The 12,983-nt window shown below is 43.6% G+C and overlaps 1 protein-coding gene across 1 annotated transcript in view; it reads right to left on the reverse strand.

Annotated features, from left to right (window-relative positions):
- The window catches only part of iqsec3a (IQ motif and Sec7 domain ArfGEF 3a), a 237,961-nt gene that overhangs the window by 114,690 nt on the left and 110,288 nt on the right, over positions 1-12,983 (reverse strand). Inside the window, exon 4 of the mRNA XM_078220002.1 lies at positions 1,785-1,946. Coding sequence (XP_078076128.1) covers positions 1,785-1,946 — 162 coding nt within the window. The remainder of the gene's footprint in view (positions 1-1,784; positions 1,947-12,983) is intronic.

A 12,983-nucleotide genomic window follows, 5' to 3' on the forward strand; every position in this document is an offset into this window, starting at 1 on the left:
CCCCTGGGATTCAAGTGCAACCCGTCCTTATTGTACAGGTCACATCTCCCCCAAAAGAGGTCCCAATGATCCAGAAACCTGAATCCCTGCCCCCTGCTCCAATCCCTCAGCCATGCATTTATCCTCCACCTCATTCCATTCCTACTCTCACTGTCGCGTGGCACAGGCAGCAATCCCGAGATTACTACCTTTGCTGTCCTTCTTCTCAACTCCCTTCCCAACTCCCTATATTCTCTTTTCAGGACCTCTTCTCTTTTCCTACCTATGTCATTGGTACCAATATGTACCACGACCTCTGGCTCTTCTCCCTCCCACTTCAGGATATCTTGGACGCGATCAGAAACATCCCGGATCCTGGCACCAGGGAGGCAAACTACTATCCGAGTTTCTTGACCGCGTCCACAGAATCGCCTGTCCGACCCCCTCACTATAGAATCCCCTATCACTACAGCCTTCCTCCTCCTTTCCCTACCCTTCTGAGCTACAGGGCCTCCACATTTCTTAGTTTCTTATAATTTATTGTGTATTTCCTTAACTTGTTGGCCTTCCCCAAATGCATTACCTCATATTTCTCCATACTGAACCACATTTGCCACTGTTCAGTCCATCCGTCTGGTCGAATGATACCTTCCTATAGTCTAGAACTACAGGAAGGAATCAATAAAGTTTACTTTAATGTAAACCGAGAGTATAGGTCATGCAAGAGGGTTAGTGTAATGGCCTTTTAATGAGGGATAGAAATGAGGCTAATATTGCAAAGTTAGGTATATCAAGGGTCGCCTATGGGTATGATTTTCTCTAAAAAATCTATAAAGAAAGATTCTGACAAGGGTGAACTGTCCAGATTGGTGCTTAGGGCACTGCACCACCCCAGCCTTGGCACAACAAACACAAACTTGGTCACTTGGGAGCAGAACATTTGAATAAATAGAAAGACCATCAACGTTCAATCTACAGTTTCTAGCACACATGCATCCAACAATGCACCATGCTTCCTCAGATGGTAGAATATTCTTGCCCACTTACCTACAACAAAAAAACAATCCTGACTCTACCATGGACTCTGACTGCATCTGCCTTTTTGAATGGTGCTGGTACCTGTAAAGTTCATGATGCACCAATAATTCTGTTATTGTTTTCTAGCTGTGGCCAAAAGTACACCCATGTGCACTCCCTCCAATTAAATTAAGCTGAAGAAGTTGTTCAGTTCCTGGTCCCAACAGAGTACGCTTGCAGTGCACTCTTCATTAACTCTGCTTCATGAACCAATATCTTCCCTATGATGTATAGCCCCTCTAAAGAAGCCATACTCCGTTTAAGTGCAGTGTTCAAGCGAAATTGTTTTATGTATTGCTATGATGTAGGTTTTTAAGAAGTCCCCATGCTCACATTCCTGAACTCGATGAAAGTGCTGTGATAGTGGTTTGCTTTTCTTCCAGCAGTAATTCTTATGCTTTTACATTTTTTCTGAAAAGCCTCTTGTGTGTCTCCTAAGAACAGATCATCTGCCACAGTGCACTTCAGATAGATGCAGCAACAGCACAAAAACCCATCATTGTACTCATACTGTCACCCACCAGTCCTTGTAAAAGCAATTTTAACTATTTATGAAGACTGCAATGTTCTGTGAGGTCACGCGACTGAACTTTTTCACCAAGAGGTAACTTGTGTCATTTTCTACAGAATCCTTTTAAGGGTCAAATTGTCCTAGTGGCCTCTTGGTCTGGAAGATGGTGTGGGAGGGGGCAGGGTGGAAGATGGTGCAAGATGTTGTCATTACTTACTCCAAAACATCCCTGTTGAACTGTTTCTTGCTGTTGCCAAGAAACTCCCCAATCATCTGGCGGCTCAGCCCCTTCCGCTGCAGCAGAAAGTGAGCAACCCCAATTGCCGTGTCAGGGATGAATCCACGGGCGATCAGGAACTGAATTCCTTTGTCAGGATTTCTGAAAAATAAAGAGAAATTGAAAATGAGAATGGTGTTGAAGATAACTAAGAGAAGTCAGTGTAGAAGGATTATGAAGTGTACTAGTGCTATACCTAATGGCTGCTTTGCTGAATACACATTGCAGCCAGGGAGTAATGCCTGCGGGCCACAAAAATCAGGAAGTCACAGACATGCGTCAGCAATAACAAACATATCTATTGCTTGCATTGTTATTAATGTTCATACCTGATGTGTTATGGGTTCTTCAGATGTCTTGATGCGATCCTGAGACTTGTATGTTTAAACATGACACCTTTATTGATAATCTTTAACTAGTTACAGCTTCCAGGTTACTGTCTTGCACGGTGTTGCTGCCTCGCAGGCTAGCTGCTCTCTCTGGGCCTATTACCATGAGACTTTATACACCATACTGTGGACGGTGCCATTCTCCCGTCCCACATAAGTCCTTGCTCTGCCAAGCACCATTGCAATGGCGTGCACACAATATCACAGCATCCCCCTTTCTCTCTAAAGGAAACTTTCCGCCCTTCCAACAGAATACAATAATACATCTTTACTTGCTACCTCAGCTCCCCCATCTCAAGACTCTGACCTTACATTTACAGTTTTTCCATATTTCTATCAACTATGTTTGTGGAATGGTAGTAATTCCCTGTGATTTTGATACCTGTGTTCAGGTTAGAAACTCCAAAGTGTTTTTTGAAGCCCGCCTGAATCATAGGTTTTGCATCTTGGGTTTGGCTAGGATAAGCATGATATGTTCCACTTCAGGTGTGATTCAAAAGACCCACTAGGGAGCTTTTATCAAACAAAGTTTATTTAAAAATATAGTTAACACGTATGGAAAGAAAATTAGCAATAACTTCTAACAATTACAAACAGAAATAAAACAACCACAATAACGTATAACCCTTAATGAATATTTATAAGTTGTCCCAATCAAACCAACCACCATAAAAAAACCCTTTAAACAGGTTCAACACAGCATAGACTAAGGTTCACGTGATACTGGGATTGAGGCCATTAGTTGAACTCTGCAGTCAAATGCCTTGAGATTCAGAACAGTTTGAAGACGAGACAGCTTCCCAGAACACCAGAGAGACTCTGGTCCAGCCCTCAACAACAACAGATTTTCAGAAAAGCAAGATCTTGCTTTCAGCAAACCAACAGAACTTCCAAAGAAAAAAAACAGGGAGAGACTTCTCTTTCAGCTTGATGCTACTAACACTCAAACTTCCCAAACTGAAACTGAAAATTAACTCCTGTCACCTGACATGCACACAGTTTTTTCCTCCTCCCAACAGTGACATCACCTAAGGCTGTGAGCATGGATTTTTTTTTAAACTCTCAAAAGGTACACTAACATCACACTTGCCACTTGGTTATCTCCATTTGATTTGCTTTTTGTGCTCCTCCTTATTGATAACTCTCTCGGTAGCACAATGGTTAGCACTGCTGCTTCACAGCTCCAGGGACCTGGGTTCGATTCCCGGCTTGGGCCACTGTCTGTGTGGAGTTTGCACATTCTCCTCGTGTCTGTGTGGGTTTCCTCCGGGTGCTCCAGTTTCCTCCCACAGTCCAAAGATGTGCGGGTTAGGTTGATTGGCCATGCTAAAATTGCCCTTAGTGTCCTGAGATGCATAGGATTAGTGGGTAAATATGTAGGGATATGGGGGTAGGGCCTGGGTGGGATTGTGGTCGGTGCAGACTCGATGGGCCGAATGGCCTCTTTCTGTACTGTAGGGATTCTATTCTATGGTTCTTTCAATCGTTATATAATCTGCAAATTTTGAAATCAAAGCTTTACACCACAGTCCAAGTCATTAGTAAATAACAGGAAATGTTAGGGTCCCAACACTGACCCCTGGGGAACTCCACTACAAACCTTCCTCAAATCTGAAAAACAGCCATTTATCACCACTCTGCTATAACTCAGGCAATTTCTTATCCAAGTGCCTACTTTCCCTTTTATTCCAGGAGCTAGAATTTTGCCCATAAGTCTGTTGTGTGGCACTGTATCAAATGTCTTTTGAAAATCTATCTGCACCACATCAACAGCACTGCCCTTATCAACCGTCTCTGATAGCTCCTCAAAAAACTCTAGCAAGTTAGTTAAACATGATTTCCCTTGATGAATCCATACTGGCTTTCCTTAATTATCCTGCACTTGTTTAAGTGGCTATTGATTTTGGCTTGAACTATAGTTTCCAGAAGATTCCCTATCACTGAAGTCAAACTGAATGGTCTGTAAGACCTGGCATTATCCTTGCACACCTATTTCAACAATGGTGTACTATTCACAATTCTCCAGTTCTCTGGCACAACCCCTGTGTCTAAAGAAGACTACAAGATTATAACTAGTGCCTCTGCAGTTTCCATTCTCACCTCCCTCAGTATCCTTGAATGCATCTCATCCAGTCCTGGTACCTTATCAACTTTAAGTAAAGAAACACCTCCTCCTTCTCAATTGTAAATTCTTCCAGTGTACCAGTCACTTCCTCTCGGGCCTTGGCCTGAATAGCATCCTCTTCCTTTGGAAATACAGATGGTCCAATGGCATCCATTGAAATAATGAAGGTATTAAACCTTCATTAATACCTTCATTATTTCTCCTACCTCCACATGCAAGTCTCCTTTTTTATCCCTAATCAGCCCGACTCTATCTTTCACCACCATTTTATTATTTATATGCTTATAGAAGACCTTGGGATTCTCTTTTATGTTAGCTGTCAGTCTCTTCTCATGCTCTCTCCTTGCTTTTCATATTAGCTTTTCACTTCCTCTCTCGTCCTTCTATATTCAGCCTGATTCTCCATTGTATTTTCTACCTGACACCTGTCATACTTCTTCTTTTCCATCTTCACCTGTATCTCTCAAGGTGCTCTGGATTTATTTGTCCTACCTTTCCCCTTCAAGGAAATATATTTTGACATTGCCTGCAATAGCTTTTCTTTGAAGGCGACCCATTGTTTAGCCATTGTCTTTTCTGCCAACATTTGATTCCAACTCACTCGACGCAGATGCATTCTCATCCTATCAAAGCTGGCATTCCCCCAATTAACTATTCCTGCTCTGGATTGCTCCTTGTCCTTTTCCATTGCCAACTTAAGGCTTATGATACAATGGGGTCACTGTCCCCCTCAATGTTCTCCCACTGATAGTTGATCTATGTGTGCCAACTCATTGTCCAGAACCATGTCCAACAGTTGGGTTGCCATTGGACCAGAAACATACTGCTACAGAAAATGATCTTAAACATAGTCCAGGAACCTCTTGCCCTTCTTGTCCCTTTGCACGATTCCTATTTGGATAACCATCTTGTGGTTCACCTGAATGTTGCCTCCCTTGCTCTGGGGTCTTTTGTTGACCCCGCTATGGATTCTTCTGTTGTTCTCAATTTGACCTCTCTTTCTTGGGTCTCTGGTTGCCCTTGGCACTTTTGTGGGTACCTGGTGTGCGATTTCAGAGATGGGCAGCCAACATGCGAGCCTAAAACTTCTAGTAACCGGGGAGAGTAACATAATGGTTATCTTCCGGGGTGACTAATCCAGAGACCACAACTAATGATCCAGAGATATGAGTCAAATCCTACCATGGAAAGACAGCAATTTAAATTCAGATTTAATTAAGTGAGACTGAAATAAAAAATCCGCATCAATAATGGTGACCTTATAACAACCGAATTGCCATTAAAAACCCATTTAGTTCATCAGTGCTCTTTAGGGAAGGAAGCTGCCCTCTTGACCTGGTCCAGCCTACATGTGGCTCCAGACCCACGACAATGCATTCTACTCTTAACTGAACCTTGAAATTGGTTATCAAGCCTCTCAATAAGAGCAATTAAAGCTGGGCAATAAATGCTGTTTGATACGATCTACCAGTCTTTGGAACATATGATACTGAAATTTATATACCACATTACTCATCTGAGTGATAGGCAGAGCATCTTTTTGGCTTGGCGGCAGCATCCTGTTAGTGACAAACCGTGTTCTTTGCAGACAGAAAGAACAGGTAGACACAGTGCGTCTCTTTCAGCTGAACAAAATTAGTGACAGCCATTTGCTGGTTTAGTCCTCAGGGCCAATCCTTTGACCAATCAGAGTCAAGCTACCTGGTTTAAATTTCAAAGAACGTTTGGCTAAAATTCCATTCACCTTTTGTGGAGAAGCAATGCATGGTTTTCTTTTGCAGTTGGTGTTCCACTCAGACATTCAAACTGGCAGAAAGGCCATCAAAATCCACAAACACCTCTGTCACCAATAGAATGGCATGTTGGGGTTTCCCATTTGCTGGCTAGTTATATCCTTGACCCTGTTAGAACTCCACTATCGGCACAGCTGTGTTGCCTGCTTCATGGGCAGGAATAAGACTATGGTGTTGGCCAATGTTTGCCACCTAATACAGGAAAGCACACTGAAGAAGCATGAATCCATCACAGATTGGTCTTTTTTACAGAAAAACTGTCTTTTTCTCCCTTACTTTGTCTACCTTTCAACTGCTGTTAGGAAAGCAGCTTGTCTTAATTTGATGGGTCCACTCACATTAGCTCTGTGTACAATGTGTCCGCTTCCTATATTGTTTCTCATTGGCACTTACATGCAAAGTATACTTCGGTTCCCACAGGGAGTGCAGAAATGTGAAATGAAATTAAGGTATCCTGTTGCTTTGAATTAGACAATTGAATTTGAATTTTCATGACATGATAATGGGGTTTTCGCAGCATTGAATTTAATCTCTATCCTGCCAAAAAACACACATTAAAACCAACATTTTAACTTTGATCTATAAAATAAAGTGGAATTCTATACAATACTCAGTGAGCAATCATAAATAGGTTCTCTGTACAATAAGTAACAATTTGCTTGCTGACTATACTGGATGGCTCTGAAAATGGGGATGGGGATCACTTTGCCCCCATTTAGTGTAATGTAAGCAGCATGCCAACTTTGTGCTATCTGGTAATTGTAATTATTCATGCAGCTAGGACTAACCCATGTTGTTCATTCACTGCATGCATCAGCAGGGAACTCCATATCATTAGTAATGCACACTAGCACTACTTAAAGCTTGCTGCACCTCTTAATGAGGAGGTGCTTGTAGATAGTGCAGATGCTAAGAGTCATTCTGCAACTGAATCTAACCGCAAGAGTGAAGATGGTTGGCCATTGGAACGAGCAGGCACCCAGGCAGCAGACACTGCACTAGAGGCCTAGGTGAAGGAGATAGAAAGAAGTAGAGGTGTCTTATAATCTACAGAGAGGAGGAGGCCTTCCAGACACACAATGAGAAGGCAGTTGGAGCAGATAGCCACAGAAGTCAATGGCAGATGTTAGACTGTGAAAAAGATTAATGATCTTGTGTGAATGGTCAAGGTGAGTGAATGGATTTTCAAATGCCATATCTTACCAACTGCACCATTAGCCTCAGGTGTTGCTCAATGCACCACACACCCAACACTTACTTTCAACTACACCTTCCAAATTTAACTTCTACGGCCTAGAAGAACAAAGGCAAGACACATAGGAATACCACTATCTGCAAGTTCCTTCCAAGTCACAGATTATTCTAACTTGGAACTATCTTGCCATTCCTTCATCATCACTAGGTCAAAATCCTGGAACGCCCATACTAGCAGCACTGCGAATGTACCTACACCATACAGACTGCAGCAGTTCAAGGCAGTGGGTCACCACCACCTTCACTTAGGGATTTGTGACCGGCCTTGCCATTGGCACCTATATCCCACAAACACAACTCATACCTAATATTCATAAGATTCACCTCACCCTCACACACCTAGCTCTACCGCACCTATACGTCCACATCTCACAGCACGCACATATGCCCAGCTATTTAACCACGCCAGCCTCATCACTCAAACAGATTGCACAAAGCTCCATGACACGTTTTCCTTTCTCTTGCAGATGGTGGCATACAACCGGAGCCAGCAGGAGCTAACCGGAGAGAAAGACCCCCATGGAGGAAATGGTGCTGGGATTATGGGACTGAGGGATGACCATTGCTGAATCTATTGAACGTGCTGATATCCTCATACTTATATATTCAACTTGTACCTCATCCCGCATCTCTTCTGACAGAGAAGCTGCAAATAGTGCAAGCTACATCTCTTACTTTCCCCCCTTTCCTGATAAAACCTTATCCCACTTTCCTGTCAGATACGCAAGAATTGCAATCTGGCCACAACATAGAGAAAGACCCTGTGGACTTTGATGATGAATAAACACCATCACTCAATTTCACACTTGCAGTCACCAGCTCAGATACTGGGTGAGATTTTCCACGCCTCCCTCCACGTGTATCGCAGCGGCGGAGGCGGTCCGCCATTGGCTGGTGGTGGGATCTTCTGGTCCCATCGCTGTCACAGGGTTTTGCATGTTATGTGATCCTGCCACCAGGTTTCCTGATGGTGGGGGTTCACCGTCGGCCCGAGCGGGTGATTCTGCTGGAGGACTTTGATGGGGGCAGCTTACAGAAAAACCTTGTTGGATACATATACAGAAATGTTTGGCACATTGGGAGACCTGTCAGAAATTGTGTGTTCAATGTCATGGAGTACGGATGAGTACAGGGAGGCGATGGCCCAGTGCTATCATCATGAAACTATTAATCCAGAAACTCAGCTCCTGTTCTTGGGACCTGGGTTCGAATCCTGCCATGTCAAATGGTGGAATTTGAATTCAATAAAAAATATCTGGTGTTAAGAATCTACTGATGACCATGAAACCATTGTCAATTGTCGGAAAGACCCATCTGGTTCACTAATGTCCTTTAGGGAAGGAAATCTGCTGTCCTTACCTGGTCTGGCCTACATGTGACTCCAGAGCCACAGCAATGTGGTTGACTCTCAACTGCCCTCTGAAAAAGTCTAGCCAAGAACAACCAGGGATGGGCAATAAATGAGAGACCACTCCATCTGACGAAGGAGCAGCAAGCTCCGAAAGCTTATGGTATTTGCTACCAAATAAACCTGTTGGATTTTAACCTGGTGTTGTGAGACTTCTTACTGTGCTTACCCCAGTCCAACGCCAGCATCTCCACATAATAAATGTTGGCCAGCCATGACAGCCATGGCCCATGAATTAATTTTTTAAAAGTCAGGGACCACCTTGCCACAGGGTTTTACACAGAGCATGGAGTCAATTCTCTCCAGCGTGGAAGTGCTGGCCAAATCCATGAGAACACTTGTGGACTCAACCATGATGCAGTGTTTGATAACCAATGTCTCAATTTCGATTGCAGCACAAGTAGCAGCTACCCAACATCTGTGTCCTGCAGTGGAAGCTCAGATTGCTGCTATCATATCTCTGGATAACAGAGTGTCACTGCAGTCCAGCTATCTGCCCTCCAACTTATTGCTAATATTCCTGAGGGACTACCCCATGGAAGTGGCAGTGGCACTTGCAGCATAAACCTATAGTTCTCTCTCAGGGCGAGAGCACTTGTCTTTCCATTCCGGCCACTCCACTATTGCTCTAGTTTTCAGTCAGTTAGGCTGGACTGATGCCAGTTTGAGTTGGTGCGGTTTATAATTTGGTTTCTAGGCCCAGGGCTGCATGAGCCTCCAGTCCATCTGGAGCCACAGAAAGTGGCTGAAAGTCAACAGCCCTCCACAAGCCAAGCTGCTGCCACTAGTGCAGTGAGAAGCATTAGCACGGTTTAGGAACACGAGGTCAGGCAAAGGCTATAAAGTCATAGAGGTTTATAGCATGGAGACAGGCCCTTTGGCTCAACTTGTCCATGCTGCCCAGTTTTTACCATTAAGCTCGTCCCAATTGCCCGCATTTGGTCCATATGCCTCTATACCCATCTTGCCCATGTAACTGTCTAATTGCTTTTTAAAAGACAAAATTGTACCCGCCTCTACTACTACGTCTGGCAGCTCATTCCAGACACTCACCACTCTCTGTGCGAAAAAATTGCCCCTCTGGAACCTTTTGTATCTCTCCCCTCTCACCTTAAACCCAAGCCCTCTAGTTTAAGATTCCCCTATCTTTGGGAAAAGATGTTGACTATCTAGCTTATTTATGCCCTTCATTATTTTATAGACCTCTATAAGATCACCCCTAAGCCTTTTGCACTCAAGGGAAAAAAGTCCCAGTCTATCAAACCATGAAGTCCCAGTAGCATCCTGATAAATCGTTTCTGCACTCTTTCTAGTTTAATAATATCGTTTCTATAATAGGGTGACCAGAACTGTACACAGTATTCCAAATGCGGCCTTACCAATGATCTGTACAACTTCAACAAGACATCCCAACTCTTGTATTCAATGTTCTGAGCAATGAAACCAAGCCTGCCGAATTCTTCTTCACCACCCTGTCCACCTGTGACTCCACTTTCAAGGAGTTATGAACCTGTATCCCTAGATCTCTTTATTCTATAACTCTCCCCAACGCTCTACCATTAACTAGGCTTTTCCCTGCAACCCTTCTTGAACAAAAGCACAACATTTGCCAAATACTGATGAGAAATATTTATTTAAAATCTCACCCAAATCTTATGGATCCACACATAGATGACCTTGTTGATCCTTAAGAGGCCCTACTCTCTCCCTAGTTACTCTTTTACCCTTTATGTATTTGCAGAAGCTCTTTGGAGTCTCCTTTGCCGTATCTGCCAAAACAATCTCCTGTCCCCTTTTTGCCCTCCTGATTTCTCTCTTAACTCTGCAACGACACTCTCTATACTCTTCAAGGGATCCACTTGATCCCAGCTGCCTATGCATGTCACATGCCTCCTTCTTCTTCTTGACCAGGGCCTCAATATCCCAAGTCATCCCGGGTTCCTTACTTCTACCAGCCTTGCCCTTCACTCTAAAAGGAATGTACTTTACCCCGAAACCTAGTTAACACACTTTTGAAAGCCTCCCACTTACCAGACGTCCCTTTGCCTGCCAACAGATTCCCCCAATCAACTTTTGAAAGTTCCTGTCTAATTACATCAAAATTGGCCTTGCCCCAATTTAGAATTTTAACTTTTAGGCCAAACTTATCATTTTCCATAGCTATCTTAAAACTAATGGAATTATGGCCACTGGTTGCAAAGTGATCCCTCACTAACACTTCTGTCACCTGCCCTTCCTTATTTCCCAAGAGGAGGTTAAGTTTTGCCCCCTCTCTAGTCGGGACATCCACATTCTGAATGAGAAATTCCTCCTTAATACACTCCATCCAAGTCCCTAATACTATGGTTGGTCCAGTCAATGTACCATTACCATCCTATTTTTCTTGGAGCTATTTGTAATCTCCTTACATATTTGCTCCTTAATTTCCCACTGGCTATTTGGGGCCCTATAGCACAATCCTATCAAAGTGATTTCCCCCTTATTATTTCTCTGTTCTACCCATATAGACTCAGTGGGCAAACCCTCAGAAATATCCTCTCAGTACTGCCGTGACGTTCTCCCTAATCAAAAATGCAATTCCCTCTCCTCTCTTACCTCCTGTTCTATCATTCCTATAGCATCTGTACCCTGGAACATTAAGCTGCCAGTCCTGTCCCTCTCTTATCCATGTTTCAGTAATAGCTATAATATCTCAGTCCCATGTACCCATCCATGCCCTGAGTTCATCTGCCTTGCCCGTCAGGCCTCTTGCATTGAAATAAATGCAGTTTAATCTGGACTTCCCTTGCACTCTGCTCTGCTTCTGTCTGATCTGTCTGGTACTAGGATTACTGCACTGCCCTTCCTATTTAACTGGCTTGCTTCATGCTGTCTTCAACCTTCTCTTCTGTCTCTCTACTGCTTTGGGTCCCACTCCTCTGCCAAACTAGTTTACACCCTCCCAAGTGGCATGAGCAAATCTCCCTGCCAGTATATTAGTCCCCCTCCAGTTCAGGTGTAACCCGTCTCTCTTGAACAGGTCAGCCCTTCCCCAAAAGAGATCCCAATGATCCACAAATCTAAATCCCTGCCCCCTGCACCAGCTCTCAAGCCACACATTCATCTGCCTAATCTTCCTATTCCTACTCCCACTAGCATGTGGCACCGGCAATTGTCCAGAAATTACGACCCTTGTGGTCTTGCACTTTAGCCTTCTGCCTAACTCTCTATATTCCAACTTCAGGACCTCATCGCTTTTCATACCTATGTCATTGGTTCAAAAAAGACAGGTACTATGGGAATGTAGAAGGATTATCAGTTCAATTTTGTATTCAGTAAAGGCTCGATTTAACTTATAAAATTTTGATTGTAACGTGTATACTGAATTGGTTTTTATTTTGGCATTGCAGTCATGAGGATGATGTGATGGTCTGTAACCAAAGGAAGGCAAGGTGTATGTGACAGTTAGTGAATGGGGAATTGGGGGAGAAGCTATTAGTTAGAAAGGCCATTTAAGTTTCAATTCCTTTCCACTTCCTTCTCCTCCTTCTCTTCCTGGCCTCCTTTGATTCCTCTCCCTCCACCCCAACCTCTTGCCTGATAGGAGAAGGTTAGAACTCTTCCCTCATGATGGCCAGGTTATACAGTATGCAACTTGCCGCCACAGATCGAGTACTGCTGGATTCCTTCAGGGTGGTCCAGGCAGTGCAATTGTTGCCTTAGGATATGAGTGGGCATGTGATGACAGCATGGTTTTCAATGTGTTGAATTGATCTATTATTGTCACAAGTATTGGGATTCAGTGAAAAGTATTCTTTCTTGCGAGCTATACAGACAGATCATACCGTTCATATAATACATAGGGGAGAAGGAAAGGAGAGGGTGCAGAATATAGTGTTACAGTTACTGATAAGGTATAGAGAAAAAGATCAGCTTAATATGCGATAGGACCATTCAAAAGTCTGATGGCAGCAGGGAAGAGGCTGTTCTTGAGTCAGATGGTACGTGATCTCAAACTTTTGTATCTTTATCCCAATGGAAGAAGGTGGAAGAGGGTATGTCCGAAGTGCATGGGGTCCTTGATTATGCTGGCTGCTTTTCTGAGGCAGCAGGAAGTGTACACAGAGTCAATGGATGGGAGGCTGGTTTGCATGATGGACTGGGATTCGTTCATAACCCTTTGTAGTTTCT

The sequence above is a fragment of the Mustelus asterias genome, chromosome 9, assembly GCF_964213995.1.
Source record: "Mustelus asterias chromosome 9, sMusAst1.hap1.1, whole genome shotgun sequence".
NCBI classification, from domain to species: Eukaryota; Metazoa; Chordata; class Chondrichthyes; order Carcharhiniformes; family Triakidae; genus Mustelus; species Mustelus asterias.